Here is a 22,364-nt window from a genome sequence, read left to right as displayed (position 1 = left end):
CCATATCACACGTGCCAACTGTGAAATACCTACATTTTCTGTTACACATTTCACCTGTGTGTAAAACAGCTGAGATGAAATTTACTGGTCCCCATGGCTCCATTTTCCTTCTTTCTTCATGCCTGGAAATTCTTTGAGATAAAATGTGTGCTAGGATGAAAGGAAACAAGTTGTCCTTTGAGGCAGTGAATTTTTTTTTGTGGAACAGTGAAAACTGTGTTACAGAAAGAGAAATTCTGCTGAGCTGTCAAGAAAACAAGGAGCATTGGTAGATGAAATCCTAATTTCTCTTAGAGAGTCTTAACACAGAGTATGCTGCAGCAGCAAACACAGTTGAAAGCACTACAGCTTAATAATATGCCTTTCAATAGAAATGTCTGTAGTAACATTTTAAAGCAGCTATAAGGCACTTGTGATTGCAGGCAGATTTTGAGGAAAGTGTTATAATGTATTGTAAAGCAGCTCCATGCTGCTCAGGTTCATTGCCAAGCAGTTCAGAACTGCACTGACCACAAATGTGAAAAAAATTTCTTGTGGTAGTAGCAGCAGTTCTTTTTTTCTGTTTCACTCCTTCTTTAACTGTGCTGGACGTGACTGGGAGCATTAGTATTCTGACGGAGGGAGGCTGTGACAAAGACCATGACTACAGGGCCTCCTGACTCCTGTGCTGCTGCCAGTGATGTGGAGGGGACTGACTCTGATGGCTCCGCTTCCCAACAGCCCTGCCGTGGCACGGGAGAACAGAGGCTGATTCATAAGGCAGGCACGATGCCCTTGGCTCTGCAGTGCTGGCTTTGCGCTTAGCGTGGAACGATGACACCAGGTGAGCAGATATTCATTTCATGCAGAGATTGCACTTGTATGTGCATGTGTGTGCGTGTGTGTGCGTGTATGTTCATTTTAAAAAGGACAAGCTGTGTACCAATGTGATTGTGTCTTCCTGAATGTGTTTTCCTGGCAGGATTTGGCAGTCTCATGCAGGATGTGCTGTGGTGCTTCGGTCAAGTAAAAGGAACTACAGATGCTGGGGTGACAGAATGTAAGTTTATTTTTCCTTTTGTTGCTGTGACCTAAAATAACTTGTCACATACATCTTGCCTAGCTGGTGTGCAGGGAGGTCATTTGTGTGCTGTTGGGAGCTGCTGGGACCAAGCTAAGCCACGCTCCTTGATTTCTGCTCTCTTTGTGTACTTGTGCATCTGAAAGAGATGGGCCTCTTAAATTAGCTATTGATCCAAGAATTCATTTGAAGGCATTATAGCTTAATCATATCAATAGGCTTTGAAATAGATTTTCTTTTGGTTTTCAGGTGTTTTATTTAGAGTTTTCATGGAATTATGAGACAGCTTCTCCCACTATAACCTTTACCAGAATCAATTCTGGAACTGAGATGGGTTATTAGACACTCTCCTTATATTTTGTTGTGGTCCATGAAATGTGATGACATTTTAAAAGCAGTCTTGTGAGACCAAGAGGACTGAGTTGGCCCAGGCTTCTGAGGGCAGAGCTCTACTTCTCCTGGTGGGAAGGCAGCTCTGCCTGGAGCACTGTCACCTGTCCTGCTTCAGCAGCACTTCTGTTACGCTGCTTTTGCAGAAGAGGGTTTCAGTCTGTAATCTCTAGAGACTACAGTGGGGCACAACACTGAAGAATATCTAAAAATATATTAAATCTCTAGAAAAAAATACCACCATAGTTATTAAAGCAAAATATTTTTTACTGATTTTTTTGTTGTTGTTCTGGGTTTTAAAATTATTTACAGGTGTTTTGAGCTTTTACTGTAGAATCTGCAGATCATTGTAACTGATCAGGAGTACTTGTTTGCTGCTTTAGGATTAATGAAATGTTAGGTTGCCTCTCTTGCTCTCTATTATTTTCTTAATGTAACCACTTATCATATCAGCTGAGGGCTGTAAGCTTTGCTTTTTTTTTTTTTTTTTTTTTTTTTTTTTTTTTTTTACCACTGGAGATTTAGTGGATGAACCCAGAGGCAAGATGGCAGGAAAGGACTCCTGCAATTTTTTCTTGGGGTAATCTGGGCTCACACAACAGTAAAGGCTGATGAATAATACTTAAAATCTAGTAATGAAAAGGTGATGCTATGCATCCAACCTGAACAGGCACAAACAGAATGACCATGAGGAGGAAGCTCACACAAGTGATCCCATGTGGGATGGGCTTTGGTTCTTGTGCTGGTGTGTGAATGCACACGTGTATGAAGTCATAAATGTGGCATTACAGATGCCTCACCTTCATCTGTAGTTTATCCATAACTAGCTACTATTATGCTAGTCTTTGCAACACATTTTTGACTTTCAGAACTCTTGGTAATATCCAAGCATCCTGAACTTGCACAGTGTGATTTCTTTAGTGACTAGGAAGCACACAGTTGTGTATGGTCAGGTGAGAAGAGATGTTACTATTATTAAAATGCTCTATGTCTTTGAATGTAGCAGAGTCTACCTCCTCCAGCAGAACAGACTGTCATTCTGACTTTCAAATGGTGCTTCAAATATTGCCAACTATAATTCTGCATTAATTTTGTGGCAATTGTGTGCTCTTAACCACACAGAAGCCACACAAACAGATCTATATAAACCACCTAATTTTGTTCTCTCCTTGTTCCTTGCTTTGACTTGGAGAATGGTGTCACAGTCCGTGGTACTTGTCCCGATGAAACCCGGGGTGTAATGGATCCTTTAACTAAAGCAACTGTGGGGATGAATGAGCTCCCTTGTGCATAGAGGGGAGGCCTGAGACATCTTTCAGCTGCTCAAAGACTGATTTCAGTGTTAAACGTGAAGTACATGATGTTTCTGACTGCCATTGTCATATCACAGTGCTTTCAACTACATTCAGTACTGCCAAAAGCAAACAAGTTTTAGAGATCTTGCCCTGTTCTGATAGATTGACTCTTAGGAGTCTACTGTAGAAAACGGATTAGCGCGAGCTTTAGAGGTGAAACCTCTTGGGGGCTGGTGCGGCACGGGGGTGGCTCGCTGGGCTCCGGGCGTGCGGCAGCGTCAGGACACGGCTGCTCCCGGGATGGGGATGCGCTCCCGGGATGGGGATGCGCTCCCGGGATGGGGATGCGCTCCCGGGATGGGGATGCGCTCCCGGGATGCGCTCCCGGTGCGGCCCCGGCGGCGGCTCCGGGGGCTGGGGCGGCCCGGGGCTCTGCGGCTGCAGCGGGGCCGGGGCGCTCCGCTCCGCTCCGCCAGCAGCCGGCCCGGCCTCCCCCGGCCGCGGGCCGCTCTCCCCGCCGCTGTCGGTCGGTGTCCTAGCTCGGGCCGGCGCGGAGGATGAAATGCTTGTCGCGGTACCTCCCGTACCTGCTCGGGCCGCAGGGCGCGCTCCGCTCCGCCGGCTGCCACGCGGAAGGTACGCGGGGCGCGGGCGGGCGCGGAGCGGCGGGGCCTCCCTCGCTCGGCAAACGCCGAGCCGCGGGAGCTGCGGCCGTGGGCTGCACGGCTCCAGGCTCGTGTGGTCTGTAGATGTGGCTTTAAAGGCATCCGGATATTCCCGAGGAAACGGAACGATCCTGCCGCGCTCCGCCCGCCCCCGGGCACCGACCGGCAGAGCGTGGTTCCAGGTCTTGGCGAAACGGCTCTGCAGCAATCTGGGGGAAAGGAAATGTTCTCAGCAGTGTTTCAACTTTGCATTGCCATGGTAGGAATGCAAAGTAGCGGGAGTGTGTTTGCCGAGACCGCCGTGGGACTCTCGCAGTGGAGAGCCCGTTCTTGCGGATTCATCCCCGTGCGGCGCGGTGTGAGAGCTGTCGGACGGGGCTACGGATCACCCGCAGGCACCAAACAGCTCCCTGGGATTTACATTCCCGGCACTGCTGCTCCCCGTGTGGAACCACGGCGGTTTTCCTCTTTTGCCCTAAACAAAATCAGTTAATGATGAAAACCACCACCCTGTCACCCAGTTTTCTGCAGACCCATCAGTCTGTGAACACGACTGAATTGCCAGCCTGACCCAAGAGGAAAATCCAGGTGAACGCTGGAGGGCGGTTTGGTTGCTGAGGGTGTGGAATGAAAGGGGCACGCAAGGAGCACTTGGCAGCAGACGATGACACTCCAGGCTAAGTTATTACAGCTGCTCGGGTTGCTGTAGTAGACAGTATAAACTTTTTTGTTTTACAGTTTCTCTGAAGTTCTAAGCAGATCAAATTATCCAAATAGATATCCGACTCTTAACTTCTTTCTTTGAGAATTTTCCTGAAGATTTATTTTGTTTTCACGTTGACTGTATCCAAAGGTACAGTTCCTTAAGATGTCCTGAACAAGTCACTTCTCGATTATTGTACGGGAACGAGTAACTCAGTGGAGAAGCACACCTGTGTGCTGTTTTAAGGGAGGTCATATGACAGGACTGAGGGAAAAAAAAAGAGTTAAAGAAAAAATGTCGCACTGATGTGCTACTCATTCTTCTCCATAGCAAACAATATAGAAAGAATGAAATTTGTACGGCACTCTTTCGTAGGCCATGATTAGGTGCATACGATAAACTTGGGGTAAAACTGAGGTCTGGAGAGTTTAAAGGACCCTGTTCCACCTTAACTCATCAGCAAAACCAAAAAGAGAGCCCAGGTCAGAGCTGCCTCCTGAAAAGGCAGTTTAATAAATAGCTTAAAAAAACCCAGTGGGGTAAATATTATGTGTTTGGCAATGAATGTTTCTTTCAGGGCCTCTGAAGAACGGCTGGCCCCGCGCCGAGGCTCTGCCCGGGCTGCAGCTGCCGAGACACAGGGCAGGGACTGTGAGCCCCTGGGCACACTCAGCCCTTGTCCTGCAGCACCCCCGGGGAGGGCACAGCCCCCGGAGCTCTCCCGAGGGCGCAGGACACAGCACTGGTGAATTCTGATCCCTGCTGCTTGTCAAGTCACAGCAACTCCTCTGTCATCTCTTGAGTAGCTCCTGCCTCTTTTCTTGTTTGGAAGTTATGATAATTTCCAGAATATTTGTGTAATTTCCAGAATATTTGTGTAAATCTGGCTCACAAATGCTCCACAGAGTGGAGCGATGCCTGTGTTTCAGTAGCCCTGAGGTAGATCTCTGGTTTTTTTTCTCCGAATCCTTTTAAAATTTTCTGGTTTTTCACATCTCTCAATTTGTGTCTAGGCTCTGAACCAGCATTTTAGGAGGTTCCAGTGGAGGTGACATGAAAGCCAGGATGTTCAGTCACGTATGTTAGAGCTGATACTAAAGCTGAGCTCAAAGGTGCCCTTAAGCTAGATGGTTAGCTTTGTAGGGCTCTTTAAGATGAAAGCTCACCCAGAGGTGCCTTAAAACTAAGCTCTTTACCTTAGGGGCGCCTCTAGGCTAGGCTTTTGGCCTTTTAAATAGTTTTGAGTGATGCATGTAAAAAGTAATAATTATTTCCTCATATGTTCCAGCCAGCAGATTCCTCCATGGGTACCCACAGAAAGTGTGGTCAGGTTTCAGTGGGATCAGTAGGACAGGCCAGTTAACAACTGGAAGGAAGGTTCTGCTTGGGAACTGTTTCAAACGTGCCTCAAAGCTCCTGTCCCTGCCCCAGCCTGGAGGTGGATGGAGTGCTGAAGGGACCAGATGCCTGGGGGCCCACAGGCTCCTCTGCTGCCCTCAGTCCTGGCTCAGAGCAAACCCCTGTCCACATGCAGGAGAGCCAAAATCACACAAAATCCTTCACCTGGAGTGAACCTAAAATAATTCATTTCCTGGTTTGGAGACTTTGCCTTTGTTTTTATGATGACTATTACACTTACTACCAGATTGTCAGTTTTGTTCTTGCTGTGTTGACCACAAGTGGGTTTATTTTCCTGGTGAGTCATTCCAATGGTTCCAACCTGAGTTAATTAGACACCAGCAGCTGTGAGTTTGATGGAAGTCCTTATGACTCTGGAGGGAAAACCACAGAAATTAAGTTTACAGCAGTCCTAATTCTACAGGATGGTGTGTGAATTAGAGGAACGGTGTGATTGCGAAAGCATACAGATGTGGTTTGGTATAATTAATAGTCTATAATTACATGAAGAGAGGCCATTAGTGTAAGGCTGATGGAGGAGAGCACTGAGTTAAGATCGAGCTTTATCAGTCTTTGAGGTTGGAGTATTGGAAGTTTTGACTAAATGCAGTTGAAATGGTGGCTCTCGATTAGCTCTGCCAGGAAGGGGTCACAACATGTTTGTGGTTTGCTTAAATTACTCCCTGGGGGTGTTGTGTGTGATCCGTGCTGAAGCTCTGTCTCCAGGCCTCAAAGCTGCAGATATTATCTTAAAAAAACCAATTAGATATTACTTGTCTGCAGGAGACAAACTCCACCTGTGGGGAGATGTCTGATGGACACGGCAGGGACTCAGAGTTCTGCCCAAAGATACACCTGAGCGGTCTGACCCCTCCGGTCTGACCCCTCCGGTCCGACCCCCCCGGTCCGACCCCCCCGGTCTGACAGCGCTGCGGGGATGCTCGGAGTGGCCCCGACCGGCGCTGACCTGCGAGACGAGCGCTCGGCTTTAATGACACGAAATTTCGCTCAGGGATTCTTTTCCCAAAAATTTTAGTTGTGAGTGCTCCATCCTGGCCTTGGAGGATTTTAAAGCATTATTTTTCTTCTCCTCCGGTTTGTGTCGGGATGCTGCTCCCCACTCCTCTCACTCTGATCCAATTCCTGTGTGACCATCGGCCTCTACAGGCGTCCTGGAGCTAAGACTTCCTGCAATTTTCCATGTCGAACGGCTCCAACAAAAGCATAAGCTGAATTATAAGCATATTTCCAAGATATCACTGGAGATATTTCCATTCTGTGACTGTGTTTTCCTCACTACAGATGGGTTCAGCTGTAGCTTCCCAGCGTTCCCCTGTTGTCTATATTTAGTTAGTGCTTAAATCAGCACAAAGGTGCCTTCTGTCATCCCTCCCACTCGGAAGGGACCTGATGGAGGTTGCAGGGAAATGCTTCAGAGTGAGAGGGAAGAGCAGCTGGCGGGGGCTGAGCTTCAGAGCGGATCTCGGGCTGCGGCTGCCTTTAAATGGAGTTGTTTTGAGCACTTGTGGGGAAGGCAGGATGGTGAGTGTGGTGTGGTCAGGATGACCTACCAACAGGAAGGAACAGGGAAATTGTCTCTGCTGTCCGTGCCACACTCAGCTTTGTATATCGGTGGAATTGCTGAAACCATTCTCCTACCCAGGGCCAGACCCAAGGGTGCCCACTCTGCCCAGCATCAGGGGCTGCATTTCCACAGTCACGGGCACAGCTCAGGTCAGACCCACAGACGTGTTTAGCTGCTGTCCTGGCTCGGCAGACCAGATGGGAAACACCCAGCGACAGCCTGCAGCCCCTTGGGTTTTGGGTGCCATCTCCACCAAGCCCCCCCAGGACTGTCACAGGTCACCACACGAAGGGTCACAGGGCCACACATGGGACCAATGAAAACACTAAAAACCTGATGGTTTGAGATTTAACCATTTTTTTCTCTGCAGGCAGCTTTGCAAAACAAGGTCCCCAAAAAGGTCTCTGAAATTCCTTAAATATGTTGTTGTGGTGAAGCTGTGCAGGTCTACTTGCTGTACATGAGATGCTGCTCTTCCTGTGAACTGCTTGTGTTACACCAGTCACTCCACAAACCGTGCTTGATACTACACTCTAAATAATTTTCTGACATGGATTATAAAAGAAAACCAGGCTGTCAGAGGCTGATTTGGCTATATTTGGGAAATAAACACTCAGCTTTGTAAAGCCATATGGCAGATTTATTCACAATCAGCAGTTCCTTTCAAATGCAAGTTCATGTCATTTAGTAATACATTTTCCAGTATACAGCTCAGCACTGTTTTCTGTGCTTCCTCTTGCAGCGTGTGCTCTCGAGCGGTCAGCTGGCTGACCACGGCCACGGGCCACCTCCTGTCCTGGCACTGCACACTCAGCAGTACAATTAAGCACTTACATTAGTGAGTTCTTACCAGCTCCTGTGGATTTCATCAGCAGTTTTGTCCCTGCCCGTTTCCAGTGCTGCTGGCTGCTATTTTACTTTCTGTGCAGCGTTGCACAACAGTGCAACTTTTGGCTTGGTTTCTTCTGGGAACAGGGCTGTAAGACCCTGCATGGGGAGTGTGTCTGGCTGTCAGAGCCACTGTCCTCCACTGCTCCAGGCACTTGCTTGGCCAGTCCAGCTCTGGGCTTGGGGTCTAGAGGCACCAGCCCCGTGGGGACGTGGGCAGGGGGACATGCTCCCTGTGCTCCGTGGGGAGGGGGTGGCTGCATCCCGAGGGAGGGGGCTCTGTGTCCAGAGCCAGAGCCAGAGGTGCTGGGCAGCAGGCTCAGGAGGCAGGCAGTGAGCTCAGGGCACAGCCAGTCCCCATCATGGCTGTGGGGTTTGGGGAGAGTGGGAGCTTGTGTGGCTGAGAGCTGTGGCTGCACTGCTGCTCCCCGTGGTGGGGCAGCCTGTGTCCCCAGGATGGGGCCCTGGGGGGACTTCAGGAGAGTTACCAGCCTGAAGGTCTGCAGCTCGTGGTTGGGGAAAGTCAAGAGTTGCTCATTTTCACAAGATGAAGGATGGCAGTGACAATTCCTGGCCCTAGGACACCTGGTGCAGAGCAAGAAGCAGGGCTTGGCCCCATGTGGGGTAAGCAGGGCTTGCCCAGGGCTGTTGTGTGCTGCCAGGGGTGTCCTGTGCCTTCCTGAAGGCAAACAGTTCCCCATGTTTTCCTGAGGGTTCTGTGTCCTGACTGTGAGCACGTGCACAGCAAAGGCATTGCCTGCAGAATTACAGTCCCCTGCTGCTTGGGCTGCTCTGAAATCTCCTTCTCCTTTTTGTGCTGGCTTTGTAATTTCTCAAGGGTAGTTGTCCTTGAGAGGAAAGATATTTCAGGTTTGCTGTGCTTGACCTCAATCCCCATGTTGTTGAAACTTAAAAGCCATAAAATTCACACTGATGAATTTTCACATCTGAGTCTGTGAAGGCCACAGAGAATGTTTTTGATGGACTGTCATGCCCATATTTTTCTGACACCCATTTTTGGAGGGCAGGAGTGAGGGGAACCTTGCTGTTACATCTTTGACATTCTGTTCCCATAAATTTGGGTCTCAGGAAATCAAGAACCAGAGCATCTTTATCAAAGCCCCTTGGCAAAAGATGTGTATGCTGGTGGTGGATAGGTCTAAAATAGACTGCAGTCAGCAGGATGAAAGGTGATTTTCCTTGTAAGTTAAGGCAGGTTGGAGTGGAAGGGCTGAGACAGCTAAGTGTGGGAGGTGCTGGGGTCGAGCTGGGGAAGCAGGAGATGCCAGAGGTGCCTGTGGTCCGTGTGGGGGAGCAGGGAGCTCTGCCTTCTGCCCAGGACATGCTGCTGTGGCAGTGCTCTGCGTGCTGCTGGCAGAGGCAGGGAGTTGCTAATATGTGTGACCTCCTGTGAGATACAGCTGCCTCCTTGTAATGAGCACAAGATCTGAGTCAGCCCTCAAGGTGAGGCTGCCACAAGCTGGCACCAGTGGCTGCATGGGCTGGGTGTGAAGGGTGGGTGTGCAGCATTCCAGGGACTGCACTGGGTGTCCACAGAGCACACGGCTGGATTGGCAGCGCTCATGCTAACGATTCAATTACTCTTCATCCACGGATGTTTCTCCCTTTCAGTGTTCAGAAATCACTCACAAACATAACAGGAATAGAAGCAGTTTTGTTTCTTCAATTGGATTAAAGTAGCTGTATTCCCGTGTTTACGAGGGCAATTGGATTTAATGTTACTTTGCATATTGTTCCACTCTCATCTTCCTGGGAGTAGTTGTCTGTTTTAGGAAGTAATTTTTTTAAAGGACAATAAAATCGTAATGATTACATCATCACATTTCAATGTAGACTTCTATGCCTAATGTCATACTGACCTCATTGCTGATGTTGTTATATGTAATTCAGGAAAAAGCCTTGGGAGAGGCACGAGTGTGTTCCAGTGTGCTGGAGCCTGTGTTGCTGCTTGATTCATGGCTGGGTCGGGGCTATTAGATCTCCTGCCCCCAGGCATTTTATAATCTGTTTAACATAACACAGTCGTTTGTCTTGTTTGCTGACTGCGTAACAGATGGATATGTGATTTTCATAATTACTATATGAACGTTAATAAGACGTGATATCTTTTATTAAGTAACAGTTTTCCAGGTTTATTTTTTCAAATGACATGAGGTAGATTACATGTAGATATTAGTGGCATACAAATATTAGTTTTACAGCATTGGCATTCTGAGAACTCGGGCAAACTTTTAAGGCTCCCCGGGTGTCTCTTGTTTTTCTTTTTCCCCTCCCCTAAGCTGTACTTCACGAAGATTCTTAGGTAGCACAATTGGTTTTATGCTTTGTTTATGTTTATGTTTTGTTATGTTATGTTTTCCTTAGTGTAAGGAAAGCCTAGACCTGGCTGATGTCCTGGGCCATCCTCTATATTCACCCTGCCAGTGCAGTGTTCTTCCAGCCCATTTCTGTCCTCGTGCGACACTATCATCCCGTCTTCCCTGCTGGAGATCTCCAAAAGTGGGCATCAGTGTAAACAAGTACCACACAAAGAGAAAGTTTCTCTCCCTGCAGCCACGGCTGTTCCTGGGAGCTGTCCCTGCTCCGTGGCTGAAGAGGAGCCTGCAGGAAGGAGGTCAGTTTTCCTGGAAGCAGTGGGAGGCTGGCAGTGCCAGGCAGGGCTCCCCAAAGCTGCCCCTTGCACTGGGAATTCAAAAAGGAGGTATATTTCAGTTTTGTGATGAAGCAGCCCCTTCTGCTACCTGGGAGGGGACCAGCAGGTCCCAGCACCTTCCCAGGGATGGGGACCTGGGCCAGCCCCAGTGCCACCTTTCCCAAGCTGCCGTTTTTTCCTGGAGACACCTGGAGGACCCCAGGAATGATGGGGCACACTGGAATGCTGAATTTCAGGTGATCCCAGAGAATGAATGGCTGACCTGGGGTGAGGTGGAGGGCAGGGCTGGGCAGGGCAGAGCTGGAGCTGAAAGGCTGGAGCTGCTCCGGTTGCTGTCGTTGGCCGCTCCCCATTTGTGGCTCTGAGTCACAGAGGAGTAGTGCACGTAACTGGATTTAGCACCATGTGCACATAAGAAACATTGAACAGGATCAGTGTAACACTGCCTGACCCTCTGGCAATGCATGAGCTTCGAACACAAACTGAGTTTAAGCTGGCACGTTCCCTTCTTGGGGTCTGTGTTTTGTGGGAGGATCTGCTGTAATGTACTGTATAATGGCAAGTGAGGCTGTGAGGGGAGAGCAGGGCAGCCTCCCTGCAGCCTCCCTGCAGCCTCCCTGGAGCCTCCAGCCGTGCTCCAGCCTTGCCCGGGTGCTGCAGGCTCGGTGCCCCCTCAGTGCCCTGCTCCTGGGCCACAGACACCACAGGGAATCAGAGACGTTGTGACGACCCCTTGTTATTTCCCCCAGAAAATACCGGAATAGTTTCATGCTTGGAATACGTTCTGGGCTAACCAGAGCACGCATGAGCCAGGCTGGCTGTCCCGTGCCTTGCTGGGTTCCAGGCTGGTTGGTCCTGGGGTGCTGCCAGGGCACCGCGGGGGGAGCACGGTTACTGGGGCAGGCCCTTCGCTCATGTTGGCTGTTGCTTTGTGAAATGCCACTAAAAATTGACAAATTCCTGTTAATGTGGAAACAGCAGGTGAGTTGATCACTCCTGACAGGCTCTCTTGGTTCCCCAGCTCTCAGCATTGCAGCAGCAGCTGTATTTTGCTGTATCCCATTTTGCACTTTCCACCAGGCTGATTTTGGGTCACCATCCATCCTTCTGACAGTTGTGGAACTTCAGCTAATCCCTGTGCAGGTCAGGAGTGCTGCTCTGCCAGACACACAGTTTTCTTTCCTTTGGGGAGTTCACTCTGACTGATTAGCCTTCTTGCTTTCCATTTTGTGAGGCTGGCCAGGCTGTGTCTGTGTGGGCTTCACTCTGCTGCTGCTGCTGGTGACATCTGAGAACAAGCAGAATGATTTTTATAAGATAGTAAACCCAGCCTCAGGTCCCCAGTGCTCTGAAACTTACTGTGTTTGTGTTTCAAGACTTGGGCAGCCCTATTTTTATTTATAGCATGGTTTCACTACTTTTTGATGTGGGACATATTCAATTAACTGAAGGCTGTGAAGTAATTGCAGTTTAGGAACTACAATTCACAGTGACCTGGATGTGTTGGTGTTTCATTGGTGAACATTCTTTCAAATAAAATCCACCTTTGAGGCCATATGAAATTTTGCATATTAATTGCTAATTTAACAGAATAAATGTTAAATAGTCATTCTTGCAAATAATACCCCAGGGTATGTGGGGAATCGTCTGAATGTCCAATGTAAATACATTACATGACAAAGTTTGCTTTTTCAGTACTCAGATGATTGATCCCTGTTTCTCTTTTGTTGGTTCTTCTGATCATCAGCTGATGGATTAACAGTTTGCAGATTGTTGTTTGTGTAATGGTTACAGGGTTTTTTGTTTGTTTGTTTTTGTTGCTGTGGGGTGTGACTGCCATCTTTGCCCTGTGGAGCTGGTTTTTCCTTTGTCCTGGTGCCTGATATGTTAGGAGGCTCAGCCTGGGGAAGGCACTGCCCTGATGCCATGGGGAGGGTCTGGCTGGGCTGTGGCTGGTGGAGGGGCTGGGTGTGCAGCCAGCTGTAGCTGTTCCACTCAAGTGCACGTGTGAGTTCACATATTCCCTCCCACAGGGTGACCCAACCTAATAAAAACATTTTGAGAGCTGTATTTCCATATGAAATAGTCAAATTAACACATTGATTTTCTTCCCCAACTGAACATAAAACAGGAAAATCCAAGAAGCAAAACACTGCCTTTATTTCTGCATTCTGTGCTCGATTTAGTAATTCAGCCTGAGACTTCCTCTCTGGTTCTCTCGTGAGCAATGTCCCCTTGTATCCCCTCAGCCCAGCTCTGTTTTGCTGCAGCACTGCTGGTACCTGGGCTGTGCTGGGTGCCCAGGGCTCCCAGGAGACCTGAACCCGTGCCCTGCAATGTGCTGCACTCCAGACACCCAGCCAATGTCTTTTTGGCCTTCCACTATCACCTGTGGTGGAGTTTGTTCCTCCAGGTAAAACCCAAACCCAGAGGAGCAGACAAAACACCAGCATGGACAAGCCTCGACTGCAGCGTGGCTCAGAGTAGCTGTTTTCAAGAAAAAACTTCTTCCTTAGCGTAGACTGTGCTACACTGGCTCAGATGCTCCAGTGCTGGAGCATGTGGCCTTAATCTGCAGAAGTGGCAAATCCTATTTACTGTGTAAGTATTTAAGCTAATTATATCTCTGATGTGAGGAACATGTGACAAACTGTTCACACTGTATCCTTTAAAAGACATTGATGTCTCAGACCCTCATGAAATATTCTGTGCCTCATTCCATTCCTGGCATATTGTATGTGTTCTGCAGTGTATTTAGCAATAGTATAACTTAGTAATGATGTAGAGGTAATAAGTATGTTATGGCTGGATCATCTGTAGAATAGAATAAGAAATAATTCATAGGAAGTTTTTCCTGGACCATGTTTATGTTGCTGTTGCACAGGTGCATTATATTGTTGCTGTGCAGCTGTTGCATTATAGCAGAAATCTGAGGAGCAGGAAGATGTCTGGGCTTTTCTAAAGCCTGGCATAAAGTGCTCAGTATGGGAAGACTGCATCTGAAGAAAGCTGCTAAAATGCAGCAGAAGCTGGTTGGTGTAAGTGCAGGCAGGAGGGAAAGCCCTTGGGGAGCAGCTGCTCCCCGAGCCAGGCTGGGTGTGTGCAGTGCTCGTTACTGGCACGCTGTTAATCATGTACAGCTTGTACCAGCACCTGTAACAGCACCGCAGGGGTCAAGGCCAAGGAGATCAATTTATCATTTGACCTTTGGGGAGCAGAAGTCTTCACCTGCTTTGCATTCAATGAACTGATTCTTCCCTTTTCTGCCCCGAGGTCCCAACTCTTGTTCTTCACCATATGGGAAGAAGAGGGCTGCAGCTTGTCCTCTGCATGCAACCTGGCTTCTCAGTTTTCTTGATCTTGGTTTAATCTGGTAAATTATTTGCCTCCCTCAAGTCATGCTAATTAAGGTTCATATGATCGGGACTTCATCACAGATGTGGGCTTCCCCAGCTTCTTATGTGACTTACACAGGAGAAAATGTGAAAACCAGATTGACTTAGTGCAGTGAAATCACAGTCAGCTCTGTGATTTCCAGCTCCAGCACTGCAGGAGCACAAAGGTTGGGCTCCAGAGGACAGCAGAGGGTGCACAGGGGCTAGTGAAGTTATTAACATGTGGGGTTGTAGGCATTCCCAGCTGAGATGCTGCAGAGTGAGAGCATGTCCGCTTCCAGGAGCAGTTCCCTGTCCCACCCAGGGGAAGGGACAGAGAGGGGAAGCAGTGTCTACGTGCAGCTCCAGGTCACTGTGCTGCTCACAGACCTGTGGCAGGCAGAGCACAGGGCCCTGGGGCTCTCACTGCCAGCCTGTCCCCTGTGCCATGGGCAGGTGCTGTCACCAGTGCTTCTACACACAGGCTGACCTCTGGCTCTGTCCACCAGCTGGTGCCCCACTGAGGGCACTGAGCCCAGTTAACCAACAGAAATAATTCTTACAAGTTTAAAGGAAATTTTGTTATCTGTATGTAATGCTTAAACGATGAGGGTATTGTTCAAAGAGCAATTAGGAAAATAGATTGAGTGCTCATGGATGGGAGAGTAAAATAAACGCTGTGAAGGAAGTCCTGTACTGAGCATAAAATTGGAAGTTTGATTCAATTATTCTTCACACACTGTTCAGATCCCACAGAAAGCTGAGCATGGAACTCTTCAGCCTCTCTAATTGAAGCAAAAATCATTGGAGTGGAAAGTGTCCTGGCTCTTCAGGAGATGTCAAAGTACAGAACATGGCAGACACCTGGGGGTTTGGGAAACTGTGACAGCTACAAGCCGACCTTTGGCAAATTTAATCTGCAAATGGATTCCTGCTTAGGACAGCTAATGCTTTTAGTTATTGTAAAGGCTTGTTCCTGGATTTTAAAAAGCTGAGAATAAATGGATTTCATGATGCAGCTCCTACGCGTGTTGCATAACAAACAGGTAACTTCTGGATCTGTTTAAATGATACAGTGCACTGGAAAACTTTGCAGAACTTATGAATACGTAAGTATAGTTCATGCACAACGGGGGAATGATTTTTGCTACTTAAGGAGAAGGGCCTTGGCACTTGTTAAAATGAAAAGACACTGAAGATGGTGTCTACTGAAAAGGAAGGGAAAGAGGTCCCTGGTTGTGTTTATGATATTCCCAGGCATTGCAGGGGCTTGTTACACAGCTGGGCATTGCCTTTGGCCTGAGGTTTGGCATCTGGGATCTGGTGGGAGGAGGTAATGTGGTAACAATTTCTTATTCAAAATCTGTCTTTATTTTTCTTGTCTGAAGCTGCTCTTGCCTTTTACAGGACACCTGCAGGTGAGTGTAGCTTGTAGACAGAGAGGGATTTCCTGGGGACAGTGTTGTGGTGCAGTTTCAATCTTTCTCCATCTCTCTTTTCCTGCGGGGTCCGTGTCCTTCCCTCGGGAGACCCCACAGACAGAGGAGCCAGCTGCCTGCAGAGCCAGCAGCACTTCCAGTCCTGGGGTGTGCTGGGGTCTGCTCCCCTGGGATGTTGCACGCACGAGAAGCTGCCAGCAACATAAAAATTATTTCTAAAGCATGATGTTAGTGCTGTGGCTGTGTTTGGCCTGCAGGAGAGCTTTGGTCAGCATAAATGTGCTGTGCTGCAAAGCCATGGCCAGGTCCTGTGCCTTTCCACAGGGACTGAATTCAGACTAGCCTGTGGCTCCCACCCACTGCAGCCAAGAGCAACCTCAGCCTCAAATACAAGGTGTTTTCTTGACTTAAACATGTGCCTGGTGATTATAGCAAGTAAATCACATCCTAGTATAATTCAGTGAAGGCTGGGGCACGGAGACTTCCATGCTTATGCCTGTCTGATGAATGCTTCTGGCTTGTCACATTAGTAATCCCTGTATTAATGAGTGGCCTGTGACATGATGTGGTTGACTGACAAATCCTGAAGTTATATATGCACACGAGTAAGTGCCAGAGTTCTCCAAGGTGCAGTTTTACAATGTCTTGTATCAGCCTCTATGTGACAGCGTGTCAGAAAACATCCTGGGGAGGCAGGCAGCTGTGGGCCTGGGAATTCACCTTTCCTCATAAGGTCACAGTGGGTAGAGCAAGCTTTCCCTCTCTTGCCTCTCGTCTGAGAGTGTCTGCACACTCCTCCAAGGGATGTGCTGTGCTTGTGCAGCACTGGTGTGCTGCTGTGGGGTGTACTGCTGTGCTGGGTGTTCTGGGGGTGCTGCTGTGGCTGTGCAGCACTGGTGTGCTGCTGTGGGGTGTACTGGGTGTGCTGGGGTGCTGCTGTGGCTGTGCAGCACTGGTGTGCTGCTGTGGGGGTGTGCTGGGTGTGCTGCTGTGGGGGTGTGCTGGGCGCAGCACGGGTCTGGGACATGCTGTCCAAAAGATGTACATACTGGACATACTGGAGGCCTTGAGCCCTCTTGCTCAGAAGTGCTCTCTCCTGTGCTTCCCCTAGAATAAGCAGCCCCCAAGCAGGCAGTGAATCTCAGCAGAATAATAATAAATCTTGCACCTTCCCAATGAGATTTTAATTATGATACTACAGTTGGGAGAGGAAATCAAGCTGCAGTGCACCACTGTGTTTACAATGTTATCCACCATCTTTGTCCATTCCCTCTGCATCCTCCTGTTCCAGTAACAATTACATTCCCTGCTGAGGTGGCCCTGGGCTGTCAAGCAGCTCCTGTGCCATGGCTCTGCAGTTCCTCCATGGAGTGGGGGTCTCGAGGGGTGCTGGGAGGGTGGGCACACAGTAGGAAGGTGCCACAGGCCTGTGCCCACATGTGCCAGCTCCCTGCTGCACCCGGCCAGTGCCCAGCACCGATGATGTTCCTGTGCAGAGTGAACCAGGACAGTGCTGAGGTGGGTCTTGACAGCAGTGGGGAGCAGTGGGGTGCAGCCCCGGGTCAGACCCCGGCTGGGTCTGTGCACCCGTTTCCCTTCAGCAGCTGCCTGAGCAGTGGAGGAGGGGGCAGAAGGGACACTGTGGGTCAGAGGTAAGAGTGGGGAGTAGTGGCTGTCCTCTCACTGCTGCCCAGGGTGTGCTTTGCTGCGTGGCTGGGGTCATGAGTCACTGACCATTCCCATCCCCTTCCAAAGCCAAGACAGGGTGAGCCTGGACCACCTGCCCGTGGGCACACACCTCCTTAGCACTGCTGGCATGGCCTCCACGGCCCCCACTGCATCCCCTGTCCCGGGACTGCCAGCGCTCGCATGCTCTGGCTCTGCCAAAAAGGGTCTGCTGCCAGCCTCGCCTGGGGTCTTGTGTTTGGGCGGGCAGGTCAGGGAGCTGCAGTCCTTCTGCCTGACGACTGCAGGAGCTTCCCCATGCGCAGGGGTCCAGCAGAGGCAGTGACGCCCCGGGCAGGAAGGAGCAATCCCCGGTCAGCAGCGTCCCCGGGGCAGGTGCGTCACCAGGTATGCCAGCACCCCGCGACAGGAGCGGCCCGGGGCAGCAACATCCCCGGGCAGGAGCCTCTCCTGGGGTGGTAGAATCCCTGGGCAGGAGCCTGTCCCAGGGTGGGAGCATCCCCCGGGCAGGAGCCACTCCCGGGGTGGGAGCATCCCCGGGCGGGAGCGTTCCTGGGGCAGGTGCGTCTCCGAGCAGGACCGTCATCGGAGCCGGGGTTGGGGCCGGGGCCGGGGATGGCGCTGGGGCTGGGACAGGGGCTGGGGCCGGGGCCGCGCCGCGCTCCGCCCGCCCGCGCGGTGCCGGTCGGTGCCGTATGGGAGGAGCCACCGGGCACCGCCGCCCCTGCGCCCCCCCCGCCGCATTTGGCGGCCGCCGCCGCGGAGCAGGGCGCGGGGGGGGATGATGGATCCGCGGCTGCGGCTGCTGACGCCCCGCGCCCGCCTGCCCGCCGTCAATGGAGGAGGACGCTGAGACCCGCAAGATCAGCAGCAGTTTCCTGCGAGACCACAGCTATGCCACGGAAGGTGAGCGCGGCCCGCAGCCCCCGGCCCGCCCGCAGCAGGTGCGGCCGCCCCGCAGCCCCCGGCCCGCCCGCAGCGCCGGGTGCCGCCGGGTGGGCTCCCGGGCCGGGCCGGTCCCTCGGCGGAGCCGGGCACCGAGCGAGAGGCGCCGCGGCAGCGCTCGGGACGCAGCCCCGCCGGGCCCTCCAGGAGCTCCGCGCCTTCGCTCCTCCGCCCCGGGAGAAAGGGGGTCCCGACCCTCCCGCGAGCCCTTCCCCGCTGGAGCGGAGCCCGCGGCCGGAGCGATGCGGAGCCCCCGCAGCCGGAGCGATGCGGGCGGCGGCCGCGGCCCCGGATCCGCTCCCTCGGCCCCTGAGGGCGTTCGCGGTGCTGCAGGTGGCTGAAGCCGCGCTCTGGGTGCGGGAATACGGCAAACGCTGGCGCAGATCTCGTCAATGGAGCAGTTGTTTCGGGGTTATTTTCACTACGAGCCGCTTCGGGAAGGTGTAGTGAAGTGCATCCTGACTGGTGCGTTGCCGATGCAAGGAGATGCCAAGGCTGTTGCACATGGATAATGTCACAGCCCTGGCGAGGCTCATGGTGCATTTGAAAGTGGTTTCCCATAATAGCTCAAGAGCAGGGAAGATGATGTGGCCATGTTCGGTTCAGGCATCAGAACATGAGCTCAGCCTGCACACGCTGCTGCAGCCACCACAAAGGCAGCTCCAGCAGCGAGGGGTGAAGGAGGGATGGGGATGGAGCTGCTGTTGCCTCTGCTACCTTCCCTGATAGCTGAAGAGCTGTCAACTTCACATCAGCTCTGTCACAACCTCCCTTTGCTCTCTCGCTTCAGGAGGAAAGTGCAGCTGATGTAAAGCAAAACGGAGCCCCCACCCTTTCTGGTAGCACTGACACCTTCAATGTGGCTTCAGAAACCAGACTCCATACCAGAGACTGAGCAGGCTTATTCGTAGCTTAATTAGTAGCCAAAGAGGCTTTCACTTACTGTGTCATCCTCATGAGACTTAGAGGAAGCCAGACTTTGGGAATTTTGTCACATGGCTAAAGGAGGGTTTATCTAGTGGAAAATCTTTGGCTTGATATAGTAATGGAAAGCTTTGAATGCCTGATGAGCAAAGAAATGGTTGTTTGTGTTGCCTGTGTGTAGCTGGAATGGGAGGGCTCAGCGTGCCAGCCCCCAGGTGCTGGGGAGGGCTTGTCCTGGGCATCCCTGGCTCTGCTGCTCTGCCTGGGAGTTCCACGCTGTGGGCTGGGGTCAGCAGGACGTGCTGTGGGGCTGGGTGGGCAGACCTGCCCTGGGGCTGAGTGATGACCCGTGAGGCCACAGCACGTTTCTGCTGAGAGGGGTGGTGTGGGCCAGGGCTTCCAGGAGGGTGCTGTGGCCAGGGCGGGACTGAGCTCCCAAACCTCCCGGCTGTCTGGCTCGCATCACCATGTGCTGTGCTCTCTGAAGGATGATTTTGCCGTTGCTGCATTCTAAAAGGCAGCTGCAACAGCCAGCAAATATAAAATGAGGCTATGCTACCTTGTTGTGACCTGCTGAGAGCTCAGGTTTCCTGGTGGGAAGGGGTGGAGGGTTGAGATGAGCCCGCAGTGATTTCTGCTGGTGAGCCTGGGGATTTTCAGTGGCAAGATCCAGTCTGTCTGTATCTCTGGCTGTATGCTGGCATTTTCGGAAGGACCTTGTGCGTCGTACTAGGGAACCATAGCAATCCTCTCGGCAGAAATGAAGCAGACAGAGGCATTTGTGCAGCAGATGACCGAATCAGCCGGCGTGATCCCTGCTGCGGTGGCAGGGCAGGGGAAGTACAGGAGGGGATTTAATGGCTGTGTATCAGCCGGGAGTTTTTATTCCCTTCGTGCTGTCCTTACTCTATGCAGTGGTTCTGCTACAGGGAGGCTGACTGCACTTTGAAATGGTAGATTCTGCTAAGATAAAAATTTTCAGTTTTATTTTTTCTACATGTGAAAGCAGCATACGCCTAAAACGCAGTGGTATCTGGTTTAAAAAGAAGAAAATCCTTCCAAATGCTGTGCAGCAAGTGCAGACTTGCTTTGGAAATGAAGGTGTCTCTGGTGTGTCAGCTGAGGGAAATAGCCGGTTATGTAATTTGCTTTAGTGAAGTGTCGTTGTCACTTAAATAGGTCTGGTATTTTCATGCAAATGTGGGGTGAGGATGGTATTTCACAAGTGCACGTTTGAATGCCTTGTTCTCGTGCAGCTCAGAGTATTGCTGAGAAGAAACGGGGCCCTTGTACTGGTTGGACTCGGGTTGCCAGGGAGGTGCTGAGGTGCAGCCCGTGTCCCCAGCTGTGTCACAGGGTCTGCCGGGCACAGGGAGCAGGGCGAGTGCGTTCCGGGGCAATGCCAGCTCAGATCTCAGAGCACTGCTGCAGAATGGCAGATCTCACATGAAAAATGTCCAGAAAATGTGCTTGATTTGTTCTTGTTTTGCTTAAGTCTGTCTTCATTGGCAATTCTGCTGAGTGCCCAGAGAAAAGTAGGACAAATTGAGACATTTGAATACAACCATTGGAGCAGCTTCCACTTTTAGATGTGCTTGTTGGAGATGTGTCCTTAAGGGTCCTTCATGTCCCCTGCCCCAAGCTGGCCCATTTCAACATCTGGACCCAAAACACCTGTCTCCTCTGGGCTCCAGCTGTGGTGTCTCCTGTTTTGTGCAGCAGTGCTGTTCACCTGGCATTCTCAGAGTCCTTGCAGTGGCTGGCAGCTGGGTAAATACCTCCAGACAAGAGAGGAATGGCATGAATGACCCTTTCAGTGAGCCCTGCCCTGAGCCCTGCCCAGCCCTGTGCTCAGCAGGTTCAGGGGGGACAGGAGCTCAGTCGTGGTTCATCCCAGTGGGACAGTGCCTCGTGTTGGTTCTCCATGCCTGTGCACATCTGCCCTGCTGCAGGTGTCCTCTGATGAGGGAGGGGTGCTGAGCACCAGGCTGGCCTGGGGGCCGTGATCCTCCTGGGGCTGGGGGTTCTGGTGGCAGGGCTGGGTGGGCCAGGGCCGAGCTGGCCCTGCCTGTCCTGTCCCCATCTGTGAGCTCAGCCAGGAGCCCAGCCCAGCTTCTCACGGGCACCTGGCTGCTGGAATGGAATTCACCTCTGCAGCCCTATCCCTGCTCCCTCCTTTGTGGCTGGATGTCCTGGGCTTGGTGTGGAGAGTCCACAGGCCCTGGCCCCACAACAGCTGTGGCAGTCACCCTTCACGTGGAGGTGTGGAGACACTGAGACATGGCCCTTCCTGCCAGCGTGGTGCCACAGGCAGGAACTCTTCCAGGGCGTGAGGGGTGCCTGCACCCCCGGGACCTGCTCTGGGGAGGCACTGGCAGGAGTCTCTGAGTGGGGTGTGCATTTTGAGGTGTGCTTTGGCCACGGGCACAGTGCACCCGTCCCAGGCCCAGCAGTGGCCGTGGGCAGCACCGGCATGGTCCCACCCTGGCAGCCATGATTTCAGCATGGCAATGGGAGGAGGAGTAGTGGTCTCACCTGGGCTTCCTGGGGAGGGGCCATGGCCAGGTGGTTGTGCTGTTGGAGCAGGATCCTTGGGAGTACTCACGTCCCATGGCCGTGGTGTGGGGCTGCTATGGGGGACCATCCTGGCATCCCCTGAGGGACGTCTGTGTTTCCCAATGGCTCTGCCAAGGGACCTGCTCCCCTGCAGGCACGGGGCTGACCCTGCTGGAGCTGCATGGCCCTGGGGATGTGCCAGGGCTGACCCTGCTGGAGCTGTACGGCCCTGGGGACGTGCCAGGCCTGACCCTGCTGGAGCTGCACAGCCCTGGGGATGTGCCAGGGCTGACCCTGCTGGGCAGGACAGTCATGCACCTTGCAGCCACTCCTGGGCCACTGCATGGCTGCTCCCTGCACCCCTTCCCTGGGTCTGGCTAATGCCCCTGCAAGTCTTTAATCTCCTGGGGGAGTGTTTCCCAAATGGAGTAGGTTTTGCTGTTGTGAAATCTATCACTAAGCCTATATTTCCTTTTCCTGCTTTAATCTTGTTACGCCCTCTGTAACTCTCTGTCAGCATCTCAGTCATTCCCATCCTGCCTGTGTCCCTGCCCTGCCATCGTGCTGCAGGAAGAGCCCTGATGCCAGTGCCTCCCTGCCCTGATGCCAGAGAAGTTTACCTCCAGCTCTCTGTGTACGGCGGTTGCTTTTTTAAAAATCTGCATGTGGTCTCCAGGAAAGCACCAAGTGAAGCATTTCCCAGTGAGGGGTTAGGGCAAGAGCTGTTGGGTATTTCTGTTGTTGCAAACGATGCAAGTTGTTGTTTGGAGATCATCTGGGTT

The 22,364-nt window shown here is 51.6% G+C and overlaps 1 protein-coding gene across 2 annotated transcripts in view; it reads left to right on the top strand.

The window, feature by feature from the left end:
- Positions 1–794: 794 nt before the first annotated feature.
- Positions 795–22,364, top strand: part of PPP2R2B (protein phosphatase 2 regulatory subunit Bbeta) — a 55,876-nt gene continuing 34,306 nt past the window's right edge. The window contains exons 1-2 of one of the 2 annotated variants that reach the window (XM_039701698.1): positions 795–823; positions 962–1,039. In XM_039701698.1, coding sequence (XP_039557632.1) covers positions 814–823; positions 962–1,039 — 88 coding nt within the window. In that variant the 5' untranslated portion in view covers positions 795–813. Of the gene's footprint in view, positions 824–961; positions 1,040–17,873; positions 18,064–22,364 lie in introns of those variants that run through there. The other variant, XM_039701699.1, reaches the window with a different exon arrangement.

This window comes from Passer montanus, unplaced genomic scaffold (assembly GCF_014805655.1).
Source record: "Passer montanus isolate IOZ18808 unplaced genomic scaffold, ASM1480565v1 scaffold15, whole genome shotgun sequence".
Lineage (NCBI taxonomy): Eukaryota > Metazoa > Chordata > Aves > Passeriformes > Passeridae > Passer > Passer montanus.
This window is presented reverse-complemented; position numbering and strand designations above follow the sequence as displayed.